At 40.7% G+C, this 20,555-nt stretch overlaps 1 protein-coding gene across 4 annotated transcripts in view; it reads left to right on the top strand.

Moving 5' to 3' along the window:
* Nucleotides 1–20,555, top strand: part of MAP2K5 (mitogen-activated protein kinase kinase 5) — a 206,095-nt gene that overhangs the window by 122,201 nt on the left and 63,339 nt on the right. For all 4 annotated transcript variants that reach the window (XM_075896856.1, XM_075896855.1, XM_075896857.1 and 1 more), the window contains one exon: nucleotides 6,779–6,808. In XM_075896856.1, coding sequence (XP_075752971.1) covers nucleotides 6,779–6,808 — 30 coding nt within the window. The remainder of the gene's footprint in view (nucleotides 1–6,778; nucleotides 6,809–20,555) is intronic.

Raw genomic sequence — 20,555 nt, 5'->3', positions numbered from 1 at the left:
GGGGTCTCCGATTCCACAAGTTATCAACTAATAGCGTTATACATTAAAAATTGAAGCTTTCCTTACTCTGAGGCCTTTCAAGGCTTTGTTCTTAAGCCCCAGACACTTTGGAGTGCAGCTGCAAACTGTACGCAGAAAATTAAATTAATTTGTAACTCTTTTCCTTTGTCCTGCATTACTAAATCCTGCACATTTAATTGAAACCCTACTTCAACATGCTTTGTGTTTCTGTTCTTCTCTGTTGTCAGTTTAACCTCAGAAGCACTTTAACACTGGTAAATTGCTGTTATATCCTTTGGATTTTTTTTTAAACTGTGCAATAAGAGGACAGTGAAATTGATATGAGAGGAAAAGAAAAATCTTAGAGTAGTTCTTGAGGTATTTAATATTTATTAAGGTCCTCACCAGAAGAGTTTCAGATGATTTTTAAGCCATCTATCTAGGAATGTATAAATTGATCTTGGAATGAAATCTCACCTAGGGAGTTTTATGTAATCCAGTAGTTAAGTCTGATTTTTAAAGTTCCCAATGTCTGAATGTTCCAGAGTGGGGGCTGCTTTTCCATAAAATGAGGGTTTAACTGCAGTGCACAATCTAAATGCAAAATCCTTAGATGGAAATTTAATTGTGTAAAATGTGCACAAGGTAATTAAGAACAAATTTTAGAACATTTCAGACTATAAAGTCCTCCTTCAGCTAGATCACTAGCAATATTGTAAGTGCTTATTTTCAATTTGCAGTTATGCTGAGAAACATGGAATGTGTCTAAATTAAGAATAAAACATCCCATGTTTTTCAATAGAACTGTAAATTAAAAACAACTTGCACAACATAGACAATAATGCTAAGTAGGAGACTCTCTTGGTTGAGTGTCCTAAAAAAACATTCTGAACTTTCTCTTTGTTACTTTCTGAGTATCATGTGAATTGTTCTTCCAGACTTCCTCGGTGACAGTAGTAATTCTTACTAGCAGCACATCCCTTTGTAAACTTGTTAACCAAGTCTCACTTCATCCCTTTTGAAATAACCAACTTCGTGTAGTGGTTAGAGCAAGAGAGATTTGTTTGCAAGGACTGCTGTGTCTATTTCCAGCTCCAAACTAACTCACTGTGTAAGTTTGAAAAGTCCTTTACACTCTTTGTAGCCTGGTTTCCTGTGTATTTCAAACAAAATCAAACCTTTATAAACTTTGGGTAGGGAAGGTTTTAAAAAAAATGGAGTGCATAACATCCTTTCTGCATTTGAAAATGTTCTCCTAGATATTGTAAAACATTTTGCAACTTGTATGGTGGTGTTCACCCATGGATCTCAAAGTATTATTACTATCATAGATATTGGAGATTATTTATAGCTAACATGATCAGTTTTTAATTTAGAACCTTATTCTGCACCCTGTTCCCAGGGGTAGTTCTATGGAACTCAATGGAAGTACTACTCTAAGAGCTACTCACATGAGTATTAGTTAGTTTGTAGGGCCAGAACCATGGTTAATCACAGGGCACGATCACATATTTACATTTTTCTAGAATGATTATTTTCTGTGAAAGAAAGGTGCCGTGTTCTGACACCTGGGAGCAGCATGTGGATAGTGGACAATCGTTAAGCAGCAGGACTCAAACGTGGTTGTTGCACAGTAAAACAGTAGAATAGCTTTGTTTAAAAACAAAGTCCTGGCTGGTAGATCCTTTCAAGGTCTGATTTTTGTACCGTTCTGGCATTATAATTTACACTAATTTTTTTTTAAAGTGCCTTTACGCTTCCTAATGAGAATCAGGCCTCAGTTTGAGCATTCTCTCTCTCTCTCCATTAATATCCAAGATCATGTACAATGCTCAATGCTTTCCAGACCCTAAGTGTTCAGAATTAAAATGTTTTGTTTTAAACCCAGTCGGATTTTTTTTAAATCCTTTCTGAATTCCCTTCTGTGAATGTAGAGAATGGGAGAGATTTTTTTGATAGATTACCTCTACTTCTGTATTTAATATCTTTTGCATTTTTCATTGGGCTTTTGCTGCTTATGTTTAAATGACTTCTTTAGTAAAGATGATAAAGGGTACAAAACTCCTATTGGTATAGCTCTAATTTGTTTGTTTTTCAGTTGTTTTTTCCCTTTACTTTAACAGTTACCCTGTTTATAAATCTAAATCCGCATCCAGAGGTCATTGGTTGGCTGAACTTAAACCATTTTACTCAGTAAATTTAATTAAGAAAATACAGTGCAACTCATAAGCAAATGAGTTTTTCCTAGTTTTAAACCAAACCACCCTCTTGAGTGCTGATTGCCTTGCTCGACCCCTGGTGATATAGAAACAGGCAAAATTAAAAAGGACATTAAAGCTTCATTAAATCTGAAACACATTTAGTACAGTGACATATCTGCAGGCTATTTCAGGGAAGATTACATACTCTTTGGTAAGTTTCTTCATTTATAATACCTTGACAATCTTGGGGGAAGGGGGGAGAAGCCCTCTGACTACATCAACACAATAATGACTCTAGGAGGCACAGAACTGTCACATTCTGCTCTGTTGTTGTGTTGCCTGTGAAGTTCTTTGAGGAAATCTATCTTGGTTAGGGTTTTTTTTTTAATTTTGTAGTGTTAATCGATGACAGGCCCACCGATGGAGGTTGGGCAAACACCCAGGGGCCCGGGTGATTATAAAGGGCGCAGAGACCCTGGCAGCATTGAGGGGTAAGGCAGGCTACCTGCTCACTTTCACTCCACTCCCAGAAGCAGCCAGTGCAGTCCCTGAAGCGCCCAGGGAGGGGGGAGTCTCCTCATGCTGCCCCTACTCTGAGCACCAATTCTGCAGCTTTCATTGGCTGGTAATTGTGGCCAGTAGGAACTGCAGGGGTGATGCCTGTGAGCAGCGACATACAGAAAGCCCCTCTCTCCCCTCCCCCCCCCACCATGGAGCCACTGCGGAGCGGTGTGCCCGTTGCTTTTGGGAACTGCTTGAAGTAGATGCCCCCATCCCAACTCCCTCCTGCACCCCAGCCTCAGCCTAGAGCCTGCGTCCTGCACCCAAGTTCCCGTCCAGAGCTTGCACCTTACCCCCTTGCTCTAGCCTGCTGAGAGGGAGTGAGGGTGGGGGTGAGCGAGTGACGGGGGTATGTGCCGAGTGGGGGCAGGTCCTTGGAGAAGGGGTGAAGCAGGGGACATGCTAGCTATCTACACTGGACGCTTGAATTTCCACAAGAACACTGACTTCCTACTGTCTGAAATCAGTGCTTCTTGCGGAAATACTATGCTGCTCCCGTTCGGGCAAAAGTTCTTTTTGCGCAAAGCTTTTGCGCAAAAGGGCCGGTGTAGACAGCTCAGATTTGTTTTGTGCAAAAAAGCCTTGATCACAAAAATGGCGATCAGGGCTTTTTTGCGCAAAAGCGCGTCTAGATTGGCACGGACGATTTTCCGCTAAAAGTGCTTTTGCGGAAAAGCATCCGTGCCAATCTAGATGCTCTTTTCTGCAAATGCTTTTAACGAAAAACTTTTCCGTTAAAAGCATTTGCAGAAAATCATGTTTTAATGCTGTGTTTGTTTTTTGTTGTTTGTTTGTTTTTTGCTTAACTCTCAGGGTCCTTTTTTTTTGCTCCACAACTTTGGTCTTCCCCTTTTGTTTCTCCTTCAACAAAATTTTTCCCGGTGTTGTTGTTTTTTGGGGGGAGAAGGGGGAAGTGTTCGGTTATTTTTGGTTAAACCATCTGGCAACTCTAGCTGGCCTAACAGTAATGCATAGTCCATAGGCCAGCAGCCAGTAGGCATGTCACAGTTACGCTATGAGCAGTAAAGGGAAGAAGGCACTTGTGTTCCTCACGGCAGGCCCTGCCTTGACAGGTTCGACCCGCCAAGAAGTCTCAAGGCTCTGAGGCAGACAGTACAGACATTGGCTGCGTCTAGACTGCATTGCTTTTCCGGGATACCTCCGGTATCCAAGGAACATGCCCGCTTTTTCCAAAAAAAGTCGAAAAAGCGGGCACGTTTCTTCGCCATCCCTGTAAACCTCGTTTTGTGAGGCATAAGGGATGTGTCAAAAGAGCGCTTTTTTCCGAAATTTGGCGCCGTGTAGAGTAAGTCGGAAAAAGTAAGTTGGAAAAAGATACAGATTTTGCGTACCACAAATTGTGTATCTTTTTCCGATTTAGCACTGCAGTCTAGACGTAGCCAAAGAGACGTAGCCTCCAGCCTTCATCTCTTATTTTCCTTCGCTTGTTGGAGCTGTTGACGGTGAATGTATTTTGTTAAATAACTGCATTGAGATCAATGCTGCATCCAGAAATAAAAATTAAGGACAGTTTCTGCCCCCCAAAGAGTTTGCAGAAAGTGAAGAGACCCAGAAGAAGACATTAGCTTAGGATTCTTCTCTTTAGAGCAGAGGTTCCCAACCTTTTCCAGATAGGGACCCATTTTGACAATTCAAGAAGACTTGGTGGCCCAACGCAATCCAAAAATGGAGGGAGGGCAGAGCCACCTGGGGAGACACTTGGCGACCCTTTTGAAATGTAAAGGCAACCCATATTTGGGTCCCGACTCATAGGTTGGAAAACGCTGGGTTAGAGGATGGTGGAGGGTTCTGACTTGCCTTCTTGGACCTCTGGCGTGAAGTTAGCACAGCTTACAGTGTAGGTTAGTGTTGGGATCTACACTGCAGAAGTGAGATTTGTAGGAGGGATTTTAGTGAGGCGAGGGCGGGAGAATACATATTATGGCTGTATAGTTTCTTTTTCGATGGCGAATGAAGGGCTCAGTGGAGGTCTTAATTTTTCATTTCCTCACTTTTGTGATTTTTAAACCAAGCCTTTAGCATCCATTTTTGGAGGGGTAATTTCCTTTGGGGTTTAGAAAAAAATCTGAATGAGAGGCTGAAAATGATGAATGATCCAATAGCCCACTGTTTTTCTGAGACATTTGTGTTATGTCAGTGTTAGTGGGGACCCTTAAACAACACATTATTGATATGATTAACTAAAACAACTCCTCCTTGATCACTGTGCAAACTCCCACTGGGAAAGATTGCGATGAATCTTCAGAGTGATGCATGGCGATTATTACGTGCAACTCCCATAATGTACATAAAAAGTTACTGTACATACCTAGTAACACTTTTATAGCTCATTATCTTTGCATGTCTGTAGAAATTAATTACCAATAATAACTAAATACAGCAAAGTCGCTCTTTTTGGGTTGTGTGAAAACAGAGAAGCTCCCTTTTTTTGGTAGCCTATCACATATGCCTTTTACACAAGACCTTGTCTGATCGGGATAGATAGTACTGCTTCTATGGTGCCTTTTCTTCTGTCCATCTTAGAACATAAGAATGGCTGTACTGGATCAGACCAAAGGTCCATCCAGCCCAGTAGCCTGTCTGCCGACAGTGGCCAGCACCAGGTGCCCTAGAGGGGATGGACCGAAAACTATGATCAAGGCATTTGTCTTGGGCCGTCCATCTGCAGCCTCTGACAAACAGAGGCCAGGGACGTCATTCCTTCCCCCTGGCTAATAGCCTTTAATGGACCTAACCTCCATGAATTTATCTTTATCTAGCTTCTCTTTATAGTTCTAGCCTTCACAGCCTCCTCTGGCAAGGAGTTCCGCAGGTTGACTATGCGCCGTGTGAAGAATTTTCGCTTATTAGTTTTAAACCTGCTACCCATTAATTTCATTTGGTGTCCTCTAGTCCTTATATTATGGGACTTTTTCTTTATTCACCCTCTCCATACCACTCATGGTTTTATATATCTCTATCATATCTCCCCTCTATCTTAAGTTCTACGGGTCTAATTCAGCCTCACAACAACGCTTGTGTTGTAGCTATTTTGTGTCCTACCCTGTGATATGTGCTTAGGCACAGTTGTGTGGACTCCTCATGAGATATTTGCAAGAGTAGAAACAATGGACTTCGGTCTTGGTTTTGGCTTTTGTGCGTGAACTAAAAAGTGCTTGTGTCTTGTCCATCGTTATGTCGTAAATCAGTGGCACAAGAGAAACAGCTGGTGGGTATTACAGATCTGTTCTGATCATTAAAAAATGACCAAAATGTGGTTTAACGAAAGTACTGTAAGGCTAAAATACCAACCAGGCACAAAATAAAAATTCAACTTGGAAATATAGACATTACCCTGTGTCGGCACTAGTAGGCACTGTGGTACGTATGCATTAACATTAAAACCAGCGTTTGGCAATATGTCCAATCTATTTTGCATATATTCTAAAATGTAAAAGAAATTCAATGTATGATATTTTGGATTCCATGTGCGCTCTCTTCCTCCAACGTTCCTGGCCAAAGACTTTGAAACAACCAAGGAGGAGACTGACCTCTGATCCAGCCCACATTTTACCCTGAGCCCAGTGTGTGTTAAATCAGGATTTAGGGAGTTTAGTGAATGCTGTGTGGATACCCATGCATTGCAGATATAATTAGTAAAGATCAGTGCCATTGGCCTTACTACCGGGACTGGATGGTTTCATTTAAGGAGCTCTTAGAAAACTAGGACATGTCATGTGCTAGCTGGTGGTATAGATTTTTGTTAAGTCAAAATAAAAGGTGTGCATACTTTATTTTTAAAAAGCCATCATTTTGTGTGTAAATAAAGCATAATCACTGTGAATAATTCCATTCTAAATACAGCTCTGATGTCTGATTGTGTTCTCTGGATTTTTTGCTCACATATATCTTTTGCAATTTGTACAATAGTGAGAGATGGATACGTTCCTCTCTTTAAGAAAATGTGCCCTCCATGCAAATCTGTATAACTAGACAAATATTATTTTCTTTCCCAGCTTGCTCTTGGGAGGTTTCCATATCCTCAGGTAAGATTGTTCATTACTGCTGCTTGCCACTGTGACATTCATTCCTATGTATGAAGGTGCAGAGAGCAACTGTGAACATTTGAGCCACATACAAATAAATCTGCCCTGTTAAATTGAAAATTGGTATCTTTAAGGAGTCACTCGGAAGTATATCTCTGTTGATTTTTTTTTAATTTTATTTTTGCAAATGTTAATTCTTTTTTTCCCTTGGGAGGAAGGAAGAGATTATGATAAGACTGATGATTGTTTTATTGTGAGATGAAAGGATGTTTTAATTACTCCAGTAATACTCATAGAGCAAGATGGAGGTAGTGCCTCTTCATTTTTAATTCAGATTATGAATTTTGGCAAAATGATGTGAGATCTTCAGGAATGAAATAGGCAATGTAGGGATGATATGGTTGCTTTGTGGTGCTTTGTTTTTTGGGGAGGGAGGCGGGGGTTCTAATGCTCTTACTTGAGAGAGTCTAATAAAATGCCAAATATTTTCCATAACAGGTGCAATTTTTAAATTCAATATTATCCTGATTCTGGTCCCATTGAAGTCCATGATAAAACTCCATTGACTTCAGTGAGGGCAGAATGAGACTCATACTGAACATTTGTGAAAAATCCCATCCATGGAGAATATGGCTTTTTCCTATATGCTTATTCCTAAAAATCACCAGTGTCCAAAAACAGTGGCCAATTCTGATAAAGTTCTTAACTCTAAAACATTATTGCAAGATGGATGACTTAAATCCAGAGTAAAAAGCTGTGGTGTCATTCTTAAATTTATTCCTCTTTCTGGGAAATAAAAAAAAATTAAGGTGATACAAAGATTTATTTGACTTTTGTTATGGTTGCATATGTTTTTGACCACTGTTTTCCAAGTAGTTTGGTCTATACAGGCTGGAGTGCCTGGAGGCATGTCTGGTTTAAAGGTGGTGTTGGTTTGTGCTCTTTAAGCATCTATTAACTTGCTATTATTATGCAAATAACTGTTGTATTACACATACTAATTTATGCATGGTTAGATTTTGCAGATGCCTCACGAACATGGTTATTGAATAATAGGATGGGCTCATTCTCTTTTCTATTTTTGTAAACTGTTTTAAGCAAATTCTCCTGACTCTTTGACGGTCTTCTAAAGATTTTGATTGTTGAAATACACCAGTCTTTTTATTTGTACCTTCTGTGGACACAAATATTTGCTGACTGAGAGAAATAGCAGAACATAGCTTAGAGGTTTTTATCTATATCTTTAAACTAACCTCTTCAAATCCAAAAAAGAGGTACTTGTCAAAGCATCGTTTTTTAGTGATAGTCACATCACTGTAGTCCCGTAAAAGATATTACATCACCCATCTTGTATCTCTAATGGTCACATCATGTTAGTTAAGAAAGTATCCTATCTAGTATACAAAGTGGTACATAACTACATGAAAATTGAGGATGTGTTGCAACTTCCATACTGGAAGCATTTAGGGTGGAGGAAAGTGGGGAGGGTTAGTCTGTGTATGTATTGAATTTTGTTATGTCTTTTGATTATGTATTTTCCAAAGCAGTGTCAATACCTTTTCATATTAGGAGCAAAACATATGATTAGCAATTTAAGATGCTTTTTGCTCTTAATTAAAAATGGCATTTTTTTAAAAATGGTAGATTTTTAACATATAAAATACCAGAGAAAGTGAGACTTTGAAATGTGGCTGGTAAGTAAAATGAGAATTTTTCCATAAATACCATATAGTTTCATGGTGGATCATAAATAATAGCAGCAACGATCTTTTGTGGCCTGGTGAGTGAGTGAGTATTGTGTATTTTTTTTAACTGCTTGAATTGATATATTCACATCATTATAAGGGGCCAATCCTACAAAGACTTACTTGAATAGGTCCTACTCAGTTCAGTGAGTCTGATTACATGAGTAAAAGTGTTTGCAGAATTTGTCCCTAAATAGCCTGGAACTGTTCCCTAAATATATATGCAGAATTATCCCTGTTCTCAAACATATTATTGTATTTTTACAGTTATACCTGAAAGCATTATTACTCTTCTCCTCTTTAAAACAGAAAACAAACGAAAAAACAAATTAGTTTATTTGTATCCATATAATGTAAGTTTTATGATTATATGGAAACTGCCCATAATCAAGGCATTCAGAAAGGTTAACTTTCTCTTTTGTCTCTTACCAATATGCCAGCAAGACTAAAGGATGGATTTGCATGCCTATGTTGAATATTTAAATGATAGTTTAGCACTTTTCACTTTCAGAATGCTTTATGAGCTTGCAGATTACAAATATTTACTAAGTTGTCACATAAACATTATTTAGTCATGTATGTTTCTATTTAGGGCTCTATCCTGCTCATACTTTAGCATGCAAGTAATTATTCACATCAGGAAAGTTGTCCCTGTACATAAGTGTTTAAAGGATTCTGAATAAGTAGTATATATTATGGTTTGTGTTTGTAGTTCCCTTTCCAAGGTATAATTTTATACAAAAACCATAAAATATGTTGCTCATTGGAACAGACCCTGATATATAAAAACTTTATACAAACAAGCTAGTTAGTGAAAATCCAGTAACTTTCTGAATTGCTTAATGTTTTTTTCCAGACACATTATCACGATGCGCTGTTACTTGTTTGCTGTAATGTAAAATTCCTTTTGGAAGAAGTAGACTATGACGCTCATAGGATTTTCTCTGGATATAAACATAAGCACTTAAGGGTATATTCTTCCCCTGATGTGTTTGCATAACTCTATTAACGCTAATGGGAATTGCGCACACACAGAGAAGAAAAACAGACTCTTTCGAATCAAAATCCCTTCATATGTAAACATTTAAAAATGAAATCAAAATCCCTTCTATCAAATGCAGTACTTAGTGTATAGTGTCAGTATTTTAAATAGCTGAGGATGGCTTAGGGTAACTAAGTTTGTAGCTGTCTTTTAAAAGTTTAACAGTAATTTAATGTGATTATAGGGGCAATTTGTGTATCTGTGTGAAAGGAACTGTAGAAAACTAAAAGACCATGGAACTTCACAGCATTTTCAGTTTTATTATTTGCTTAAATTTAAAGTTGAAACTCTGATGGTTTGCAGAGTCTAAAGAAACTGAGATACGTATAGTTAATCATGTAGATCCAAATTCAGTAGATTAAATAAAAACATGATAGAGGACAATGGATTGTTTAATGATAATGCAATTTAGGAGAAATAAAAAGAATCGCCTGATAACTATTCTCAGCTTCTATTCATACCATTTTATGGTGATGCCGTGTGCTAACAGGAAGATAGATCCATTAGAGAAACATTCTAAAGAAAGAAACAACGCTTAGTAGCCCTGGATTTATTAAACTACTGGAAAGTATAGATTACAACAAATTATATAAAGTACTTTTGTATAAAAACATTTTCCTTCCTTTTGGCTACAGTTTCAGACCTTAGTTAATAAATTACTTCAAAATGACCTGAAGTTTAAAAAAAAAAAAAAAAAAAAGGCCTTTCTTCCCCTGTCATGTCTTCCTCCCCCCCCAAAAAAAAATTCTGAGCAAATAGTGCCCCTGGTATTGTAAAGCTTTGAATGTTTTCACACCCCATTAATTTATTACTTCTCTTTCTTCATCTTTAAATTTCTTTTTTTTTTTTTCAAAAAATTCAGACTCCCTGCTGCTGCAGCGATTTTCATCTTGTTGTTAATTTTCCCTGCTCCATATGGAGCTCCAGACATTTCACCTGGAGGCTGTACTAGATTTTGCTGTAGCGATCGCACTTCCGGAGGCCAAAACTGTCATTTAAGGTTCCTGGTGCATCTGTCTGCGCCAGGCTTTTCACTGGCATGGGAGAGTGTGAATAACAAATTGGATGCACCTGAGATTCAGATGATTAGTGTGTTTTGTGGATCTCAGCGACTTGTAAGCAGATAGCTCTGGGGGTGGGGAGAGCTAACCAGTAACTGTGGGTGAATCTGTGCTCACACCTTACATTTGGGTCTTTGGAAGGAAAGTGCAAATATCTAGGCAGCCTGAGTACAGAGCGAGAGAGTAACAAATATTTCATCCTGCCTTGTCATTGATTAGAAAAGAGCCTTTAATTTCATTTCACCCCATGTTGTGATTAATTTGCATTCTTTGTCAGAAGTTAATGGAGTTTTTTATGGTTCACTCTGAAATCCTTGAAGACATCAGAGTTGATCTGATGTTTATACAACCGCCAGCGGAATTTTTTCATTTGATTGATGGCAAGCTTGATGTTATTCCAAACGGCTTTTTAAGCTGTTTTTAAGAATTATTTGAATAAAATGCAAGCAAGATATTGTTATAACGATTGAGATTATCTGTTAAAAATCTGTTTCAAATAAAGAACATGATAAGTAGGGAAAAGATCAAAAAGACAAGAGAAATGGTGAATAGAGAAGATGTTTGTTAAAATACAAAAGGCGTGCATTCCCGTACGTTGTTATACAATGTGGAAAAGATCTTATTTTAGGTTGTTTTTGGTAAGGAGACAATTTTGTGGTGAAATAAATTGATCACTGGTTAATAAAAGGGGGAGGGGGGCAGAAGAATTGTTAAAGAACTTGCTGCCAGTTGGCTAACTCCCTTTTTCTTTTTCTGCCACTCTTTTCCACCTTGATTTTTCCCAGTAATAAGAGAAATGGAGCTGTAGTGTCCTTAATTCAAAGAGACAAGACTGTCAGGCCTGTTAGCTCAACAAAATGATGACATACTACTTGTCTCAATGAAGAGGCATTCTTAAATCCCACTGCAAGGAAAACATAAGTGGATAATAAAAAATTTGAGAGCCAGAGTATACATTCACTGTAGTTGTGCCATTGGTTCCTTTTATAAAAAAGTACAGAAGTAAAAAAATGCAGTTCGTGGAAGAAATCCTCCTTTTTTGCTTGCTCTTCATGAAGGATTTGTGCTCTGACCCTCTTTCGGTGCGTAAAGGTATCAGAAAGATCCAGTCATGTGTGCTACACATTTTAGGTCAGACTCTCAGCTGGAATAAATCAGTGTGGGTCCATTGAGGTGAGCGCAACGATACTGGTTTACAGCAGCGACGGATTTGGCCCCGCGTCTGTATGAATAGATTTTACAAAATGTTTCTTGATTACTTATACCAAAGCCATTTTAAATAAGATTTTGGTTTTGGCCTTGCTTAAGCACATTCTTCCCTCATTGTGTTTTCAGCTATTGAGGTTTAATTGAAGGTCAAAAGCTACTTATCTAACCACTTGTATTTAAAACATTAATTTCTTCACATCTTAAAGTTAGCCAAATAATTGTGTGATTTTAATTGACACTACTGCTTTCTGATCCCGGTACTAGCATTGTCTAAGGGTTCTTTTTTAATATATAATTTATACAATAGACCAAATTTGGCCTAGTTTCATTTACATTTGAGCAGGTTGTCAAGGAAAAAAAATTATGTTTAGCTTGGCACATAAAGTAGCTATTTTACTGTTGGGTTTTTCAGTTGACAGAGACGTCGTTTAAGCATTCGTTTATATTGTAAGAGTAAACTGAAGGTTGGTTAAAGCATGTTTCCTGGTAAAAATAAAATCTGTTCTCTTCCACTTGCATCATAACACTGAACCATTTAAAAGACATTAAACACTGTTTAAATGCTAATGACAAAATAGTGGTGTTTTCCATATTAACTTTATAGAAAATGTGAGTAGTAATCTTCTATTTGAAGAACTAGACTGGTTTCTTAGTATAGTTTTCACTGCATGTATCATTGCCTAGTCTGGCAACCTGGATATATTTTATATCAACCAGAAGTCATAAATTCATAGCTAAAATTGCTTTGGGGAATACATTCAATAGTTAGGATACAGAGTTAATATCACTAGAGATATTTTCTCATGTGGAAATATAGAACTACTGTTGATTAGCATGCGATTTCTATGAATTAGTAGGAAACTGCTGAAAATATTAAATATGCTGTATATCATACTTGTTTATTGATATGAAGAGAATAGGAATATATCTTTTATTAAAACATCCTGATTTGAAATTGGGGAAAAAGGTAAAACCCTAACAATCGATCCAGATAAATACATGGTAGATTAATTCATAATAGTTAATTAATATAATCATTACAAGCAAACATTTAACGTGAATTCTGCTATTTTTCTCATTTTACCAGCTTTGGGGCTAGGATTCCAGTGTTATAGTCTGTCCCTATTACAGATCACTTCTACTGTGCAAAGTTATTACCCAGCTTTTCCAGATCCTGCAAACATCTTTGTGTGTGCTTTCCTTAAAACACATATCCATTGATGTCAGCTTTGTATCCATGACAGGTCACATTGACTTTCACAGAACTATTTCAAAGTAGATAAGCACATTCATAGTGTTTGCAGGGTCAGGACCTGAGCTGTTATGTGTTACGAGCTTTGCCACTGGCACTTAACCTCTGAGTTTTTTGTCATTGGAATGAGATAGTTGCCTTTAAGTAACATGACTTTTGTTATTACACAAGGTCAATATCCTGACCCCTAAATGCAGGGCTAAGCCTTGTGCAATCTTTGTGGTTACATAAATGAAGCAAGATCCTCCAATGAGGCGGCATGTGCCATCAAGAATAAGTTCCTTATCTGGGGGAAACGTGAAAGAGGTGACATTTAAATTTATTTCAGGGCGCCTTTAGAAATGTGTGAGCATCCTTGGCATGAGTTGGCTCTAGAGGAGATGATCCTTTCTTCACTATTACCAAGGGCTGTAAGTGCATTGCCATGAATAAAGCCTGACTTTCTGACCTGTGCAGCAGTACAGACAAAACACACATTTGATAGATCCTCAACTTGATCTCCGCCTACAAACGTTTTTGTGTCCATAAGCAAGACCTGCTCTTTATGCAGGAGATGCCTCGGCCTAGGCATGGATGACATCTGAGGGGCTGTGAACTGGCATGAATGGGATTTAAATAAAATGTTGAGGATGTTTCTAATAAAATTGAGACCCCCATAGACCGCTGGAATGCATAGAATTAAATCCCTCGTGTTCCCCAACATTCCTAATATACAACACTATTTATGGAGTTATCGTGAGGAACATGTTTGTCCCACTGAACAAGTTTACCAAAGGGCCAACCTTACCTTCTTTGTGTGTTAAGTGAATGGGTAAGGGCCATACTTCCGGTTAAATGGCTAATGCCTTACACATAATATGACTGCTGTTATCATCATCCATCCTTGTTATCTGGGGGAGGAGGCTGGTGATCTGAGGAGGGGGTCTGGGATTCCCCACCATCTTCAAGTATTGTAGGGCTTGAGGGTGGCCACTCCTACATCTTGTTCCTTATTTGGAGACTGCTTGATACGATTCCGTAAGGGTACAAGTGCTCACCACCGTGCTGCCACCTGCTGGTCTATCTGGGAATTAACTTGTTCAACCCTGGAGTGCCATCAGTTACCTGTCTTCTTCCATGCTACTTCAGGCCCCGATAGCCCCTTCCCTCACAGGACTGTCCTGTACGTTCTGGGGTCCTGCCCTCCAAAGGAACCCCATAATCCTATACACACCTTGCCTCGGGGGCAAACTACAGCTGGAAATGGGAGTGTGGACCTGCTCATCAGGCTGCCTCCCTGCAGCCCTAGTACCGTTCAGGCACCTGCAGGGGAGCCAAGAGCCTGCGTGGGCCCCTGGACAAGATGGGGGGGGGGAGCTACCTGCCCCCAGGAGGGGTGGGGCTGGGAGCAGCTAGCCCTCATTGCTGCCAGGACGAAGCATCCCCTCAGAGCTGCCCAGAGTGCACAGTGTGGTGCTCCAGTGGCAGTATAAAGGGCCCGGGACTCCAGCTACCACAGTAGAGCAGCAGCAGCTGGGAGCTCCGGGCCCATGTGAATCGCCAGGCCCTGAGGTAAACTGCCCTTTCCCCTCCCCACCCCAGTGGTGGCATGGGCCCCCCGTATCAGGCCTGCAGCCAGGGAGTTTGCCTGGCCAGAGCTCCCCAGCTCTGCCTGCCCTTCCCCAGGCTTGCTTTGTCTCAGGTACCCTCTCCAGCTTCCCAGGCAGCTAGGTCCCCCGCTCCTCCACTGCTGGAGCAAGCCTGTGGGTGCGCCTCCTCTCCAGGAGTCTGCCTTATAGGGCCTTGTCAAGCCCTGATTGGCCCATAGTCCCAACCTTCGCCCAGGGCTTGGGTTTAACTCTTATTTCCCCACAGCAGACTCATAGATAGTAAGGCCAGAAGAGGCCATCGAGATCATCTCTGACTTCCTACACGTTGCAGGCACGGATCCTAATCTTGGGCTGAGTTACTGATGTGCTTAAACCATGGTTTAAAGACTTCAAGTTACAGAGACTCCACCATTTACACTAGTTTAAACCTGCACGTCAAGTGCCCCATGCTGCAGAGGAAGGGGAAAAAGTCACAGGATCCCTGCCAGTCTGACCTAGGGCCAAATTCTTTCCTGACCCCAAAAATGATGATTAGTTAGACCTTGGGCACATGGGCAAGACCCACCGGGCAGATATCTGGGAATGAATTCTCTGCAGTAGCTGGGAGCCCCTCCCCATCTAGTGTTCCATCTCAGGCCATTGGGGATTTTTGTGACTAGAATTTGTCTTTGGACCATATGCCATTGTAGGCAGGCTCATCATCCCATCCCCTCTATGAACTTATCAAACTCTGTCTTGAAGCCAAATAGATTTTTGCCTCCATGGCTCCTCTTGGAAGGTTGTTCCAGAACTTCACTCCTCTCTTGGTTAGAAATCATAAGAACGGCCCTACTGGGTCAGACCAAAGGTCCATCTTCCCCGGTATCCTGTCTGCCAACAGTGGCCAATACCACATGCCCCAGAGGGAGGGAACACAATAAGGAATCATCATGCAGTCCCTCTCCTGTCATCCATTTCCAGACAAACAGAGGCTAGAGACAGCATTCCTACCCACCCTGGCTAATAGCATTGATGGACCTAACTTCCATGAATCAATGTAGCTCTTTTTTGAACCCTGTTAGTCCTAGTCTTCACTGCATCCTCTGGCAAGGAGTTCCACAGGTTGACTGTGCGCTGAGTGAAGAAAAACTTCCTTTTGCTTGTTTTAAACCTGCTGCCTATTGATTTCATTTGGTGACCCCCAAGTTCTTATATTGTGGGAATAAGTAAATAACTTTTCCTTGTTCACTTTTTCCATACCAGTCATGATTTTATAGACCTCTGTCATATCCCCCCTTAGTCTCCTCTTTTCTAAGCTGAAAAGTCCCAGTCTTTTTAATCTCTCTTCATATGGGACCCATTCCATACCCTAATCATTTTTGTTGCCCTTTTCTGAACCTTTTCCAATGCCAATGTATCTTTTTTAAGATGAGGCGACCACATCTGAAAGCAGTATTCAAGGTGTGGGTGTGCCATGTTTTTATATAGAGGCAATACGATTTTCTCTGTCTTCTTCGCTGTCACTTTTTTAATGATTCCTACCATGGTTTGCTTTTTTGACTGCCACTGCACACTGAGTGGATGTTTTCAGAGAACTATCCACAATGACTCTTAAGATCTCTCTGTTGACTAGTTGTAGCTAATTTAGTCCCCATCATCATATTATATGCATACAATCTTTGCCTAATTTTGAGCCTACTCTTGTTAGCAGCCAGTTTACATCCAGTTTTTCTCGTGTTCATGTTGGCATTCAGGTTAAGGAACTCCTCTCCCTCTGTGGTATTGATCCCTTGGGTGTATTTATAGAGAGGAATCAAATCTTCCTTTGGCTCTCTTTTGTTTAGCCTAAACGAGCCAAGTCTTTCGGGTTCCTCTCATGAGGTAGGTTTTCCATTCCTCGACTCGTCCCACTAGCGTTTCTCTCCCCTGTTCCACTTTGAAGTCATCTTAAACATGGGAGTCCAGAATTGCATGCAGTATTCCAGATAGGGTCTTACCAGGGCCTTGTGTAGTCTCCACTGGAAATACCTCAGCAGGACTGTCACTAGGGGGGCACAGGACCTGGGGCAACCCCCCCATCAACCAGTGCCCCAGGTGCAGGGCTCAGGGCAACCCCCCCAGACACAGGCTCCACCCCACCTCTGCTCCACCCCTTCCCCAAGCCCTGCCCTTGTTCTGTCCCACCACTGCTCCACCTTCTTGCCCAAAGCCCCCTCCCCCAAGCAACACAAACGGGGGAGGAGAGACGATTACCAGGAGGCCTGGCACAGGACAGCAGCAGGTGTTGGCCTCCTCCCAGATAAGGAATAAAAATGTTAAAGGAGATTGGTCCCAAGAGCAGTCCCTAAGGGACTCTGCTAGTAATCTCCCTCCAGCCTGACAATTCACCGTTCAATATGACCTACTGTAGTCTCCCCGTTAGCCGGTTCCTTATCCACCTTTCAGTTCTCACGAATTCCCATCTTCTCCAAGTTAGCTAAGAACTCCCCATGTGGAACTGTATCAGATCCCTTACTGAAATCCAGGTAGATTAGATCAACCGATTTTTGTAGACAAAGGAAATGCAGTCATCTTCTCAAAGAACTTCACAGTGGTCTGACATGGTCTGCTTTTCTAATACCATGTTGTATTTTATCTCGGGCTATGTCTACACTAAAGCAGTAAGTCAACCTAAGGCCTTGTCTGTACTTGTGTGGAGATCAGCACTCCGGAGATTGATCTTCTAAGGGTTTGATTTAGCAGGTCTAGTAAGGACCCACTAAATTGAATGCTGAGGGCAGCCCCGTTGATCCTGATACTTCACAGCATTGCAAGAAGTAAGGAAAGTCAACAGGAGAAACTCTCCTGTTGACCTCCCGCAGTGGGGCCACTCCAGAAATTCGGTTTAAGGTACATTGGCTCAAGATACACTATTCTCATAGCTGTCGTTGCATATCTTAAATCAAATTTCTCTCCTAGTGTAATCCTGGCCTAAGTTACGCAACTCCATCTACATGAATAACATATGGGGAGTCAATATAGTTTAGGTCGACTTACTGCAGCGTGTACGCTGCACTGGGTTAATGGGAGATACTTTCCTTACTTTTCTCATTTGTGATGGAGCACCAAGGTCGACTGGAGAGCAATGTGCAGTCAATTTGGCATGTCTTCACAAGAGCCATTAAATAAATACACACGGTGAATTGGTCATCGGCGTGTTGATCTGGCTGTAGTGTAACTATAGCCCCAGTTACCATTCATCTCTGTCCTTGACTATTTCCTCTGTCAATTTGTTCCCAGACCATATATACAATTGAGAACAAACTTGTCATTTCCAAGATCATGTTTTCTCCCTTTCCTGAAAGTAGGAATTACATTAGAAGTTCTCCAGTCCTAGGGTGTGACAAACTCTTTCTTTGCCCCCTCCATTCCCCTGCTCCAAGTTTACGGAGTCATTTAAAATCCTTGCTAAGGATTTCTGGCACATGACATTTTCATGTACTCTTGTTCCCTGTGACACCTCTCAGTTCTGGGATGCAGCCTACTCTTGTCCCTGTCTCAATAGCAGTGGGACATGGGACATTCCATCTTTCTGCCTCTACCATAAGTGGCAGGTTTACTGGTGCATGCAGCCTTGCCCCTGCCATTGGTCCAGCAGGTTGCTGGAAATGGGGAGAGGGGGTGAAGTCGCTTCCCCCCCCCAGATGTTTTCTTGCAGGCAATCACCATATCTATTGGGGCCCTCCAGAAAAGTGAAGATGGGTGATTGGTCTTGAAGCACTTCTGCAAAAGACCTTGGGGTCAGGGCACCAGATTCCATACACAGAGCAAGGATGCATCAAACCACCAATGCACAAGAAAGTTTGGGGGGATCCTGTGGTCTGATATCAGAGGAGTGATGAAAGCTGTCTAGGTTCTTAGTCTCCATTACTGTAGTGCAGGTTGAACCTCTCTAGTCCTGCATCCTTGGGACCAGACTGGTGCCGAACCAAAGAATTTGCCAACCCACAGGAGGTCAATGTTGTCTAGCAGCAAAACCGGCACTTCCTTTGCTGACTGAGCTCTGAGAAGACAGGGATAAGTTAGAGCTAAATAACACCATAGAACACTGAGAGCCAGGACTGGAGGCTGTAAACCAACTTTATGGGGCCACAGGAAACTTGCCCATATGGTACCCATGATAAACGGACAGCCAGCTAACTCAAATCATGCTGGAGCATGGATGTTGCTGTTTGGTCTGCCTTGCATTATACTCTCTACATGTGTGCTATGGCAGGCTTAATCTGTGCGTATGTATGCAATACTGTACACTGTACAATGTGATGCCGTACTCTTGTACAAAGTGTGCACGCCATTCTACTAAAAATCCCATAATTCCTTTTCACAAACGCAGTGTTGTTCATTGCAGTGTGTGGTTGTATTCCAGTGTGAGCAGTCATTGTTGATTCTTAAATTCCTTCTGCAAGTGCAACTATATTTCCTTCCTCCCCTCCCCACCCCCGCATCCTATCCTAAACTATTGGATTGTGTTGTTGTACTGTGGTAAATAGATTCCTGTGTGAGGTGGCTACAGTCCAGTGGTGAATGAAATAATCTCTGTGTATAATTTATAGATGTTTATACAGTTCTGGGAAAACAAGAAATATATAACTATATTTAATAATAAAGGTTATTGGGAGCAATCTTTGTTTTGAAGGTTTTTCAGCATAATTCTTTCAGTAGAGCTCTCTGTTTTCTGTCCTCAATTCCCTGGCTTGGAGGTTGGAGTTTGTCAGTTGCAGAATGAACAGGAGGTGTGATTTTCAGACTTGCCAATTTAGGAGCCCAAGCCCTGTTGACTGCCACCTAGGAATTTTTCTGAGTAGTCCTGCAGCCCCCTGGAATTGGTGTTCAGAATCATTTGCAACACTGATGAAGAAGAGAACAAGGAAACCTTGCACAGATTGAGTGCTTAAAGAAAACTCCTTTTTCCCTATATATTGAGGTATGGGGAGTATGTGTCATTTGTCAATATGGAGACAATATTTGTTGCTGCATTTGGTCCAAAAAGTTTAGTCTTTGGGGATGCTTGCTATTTTCTTTAATTTAAAAATAAGCCAAGTGCACTGTTAGAATCCAGAACTGCCACAATTATGAATATGAATGTCACACTTCCGTAACTGTATGATTTGTTAGTATATGTCTTTTTCTATTTAAAAAACCCACTGGCTTAAAAAGCAGCATCTGCATGAAGAGTAAATTTGTTAACTGATATGGGAAGATCTAACCTAGGTCACCCACAAATCTCTCAAACAAGAGCTGCAGGGCAAGCACTGATTCCAGAGAGTAAAAGAAAAAATGAACGGTAGAGCCGGTGACTTCCAAGTTACACAGGGCGGATTCATTTGAGTCTTCTGATTGTGCTTGGGAGTATAATGTGAAAGGGACTGGTAGAGGTCCTCTCAGCCACTTCCCGTCAACGGTATCTCCATGGCGACAGAGATATAACCTGATGGTCTGTCAAAAGTTGCTTTTTGTAACCAGAGGCATTGATTAAATAGTAGATGAGGCATGAGGAAAACTTCTGCATTTGTAACCAGCCTAAAAATGACATTTGGAGAAAGCCATTTATACAGTAGCTTATCCAACTACCAGAGAGTTTCTTCCCCCCCCCCCCCCCCAAACTGAGGAACATACTGTGGGTTTATTTTATTTTAAATAAATTGTCCTATTTTTCCATTTTCCTTCTGTTATTAACTGTCATGTATCAAATGCTGCTTAAGAATAATAAAGAAAACATCATTTTAAAAATATCCAAGTTCTGTTAATATCTACAAAATCACAGAATTCCAGATATAAAGCAATGTTTATCAAAACCTTATGGCCTACAGGGTCTCATAGTGATGCCCATG

The sequence above is a fragment of the Pelodiscus sinensis genome, chromosome 14 (genome assembly GCF_049634645.1).
Source record: "Pelodiscus sinensis isolate JC-2024 chromosome 14, ASM4963464v1, whole genome shotgun sequence".
In the NCBI taxonomy this organism is placed as follows: domain Eukaryota; kingdom Metazoa; phylum Chordata; order Testudines; family Trionychidae; genus Pelodiscus; species Pelodiscus sinensis.
This window is presented reverse-complemented; position numbering and strand designations above follow the sequence as displayed.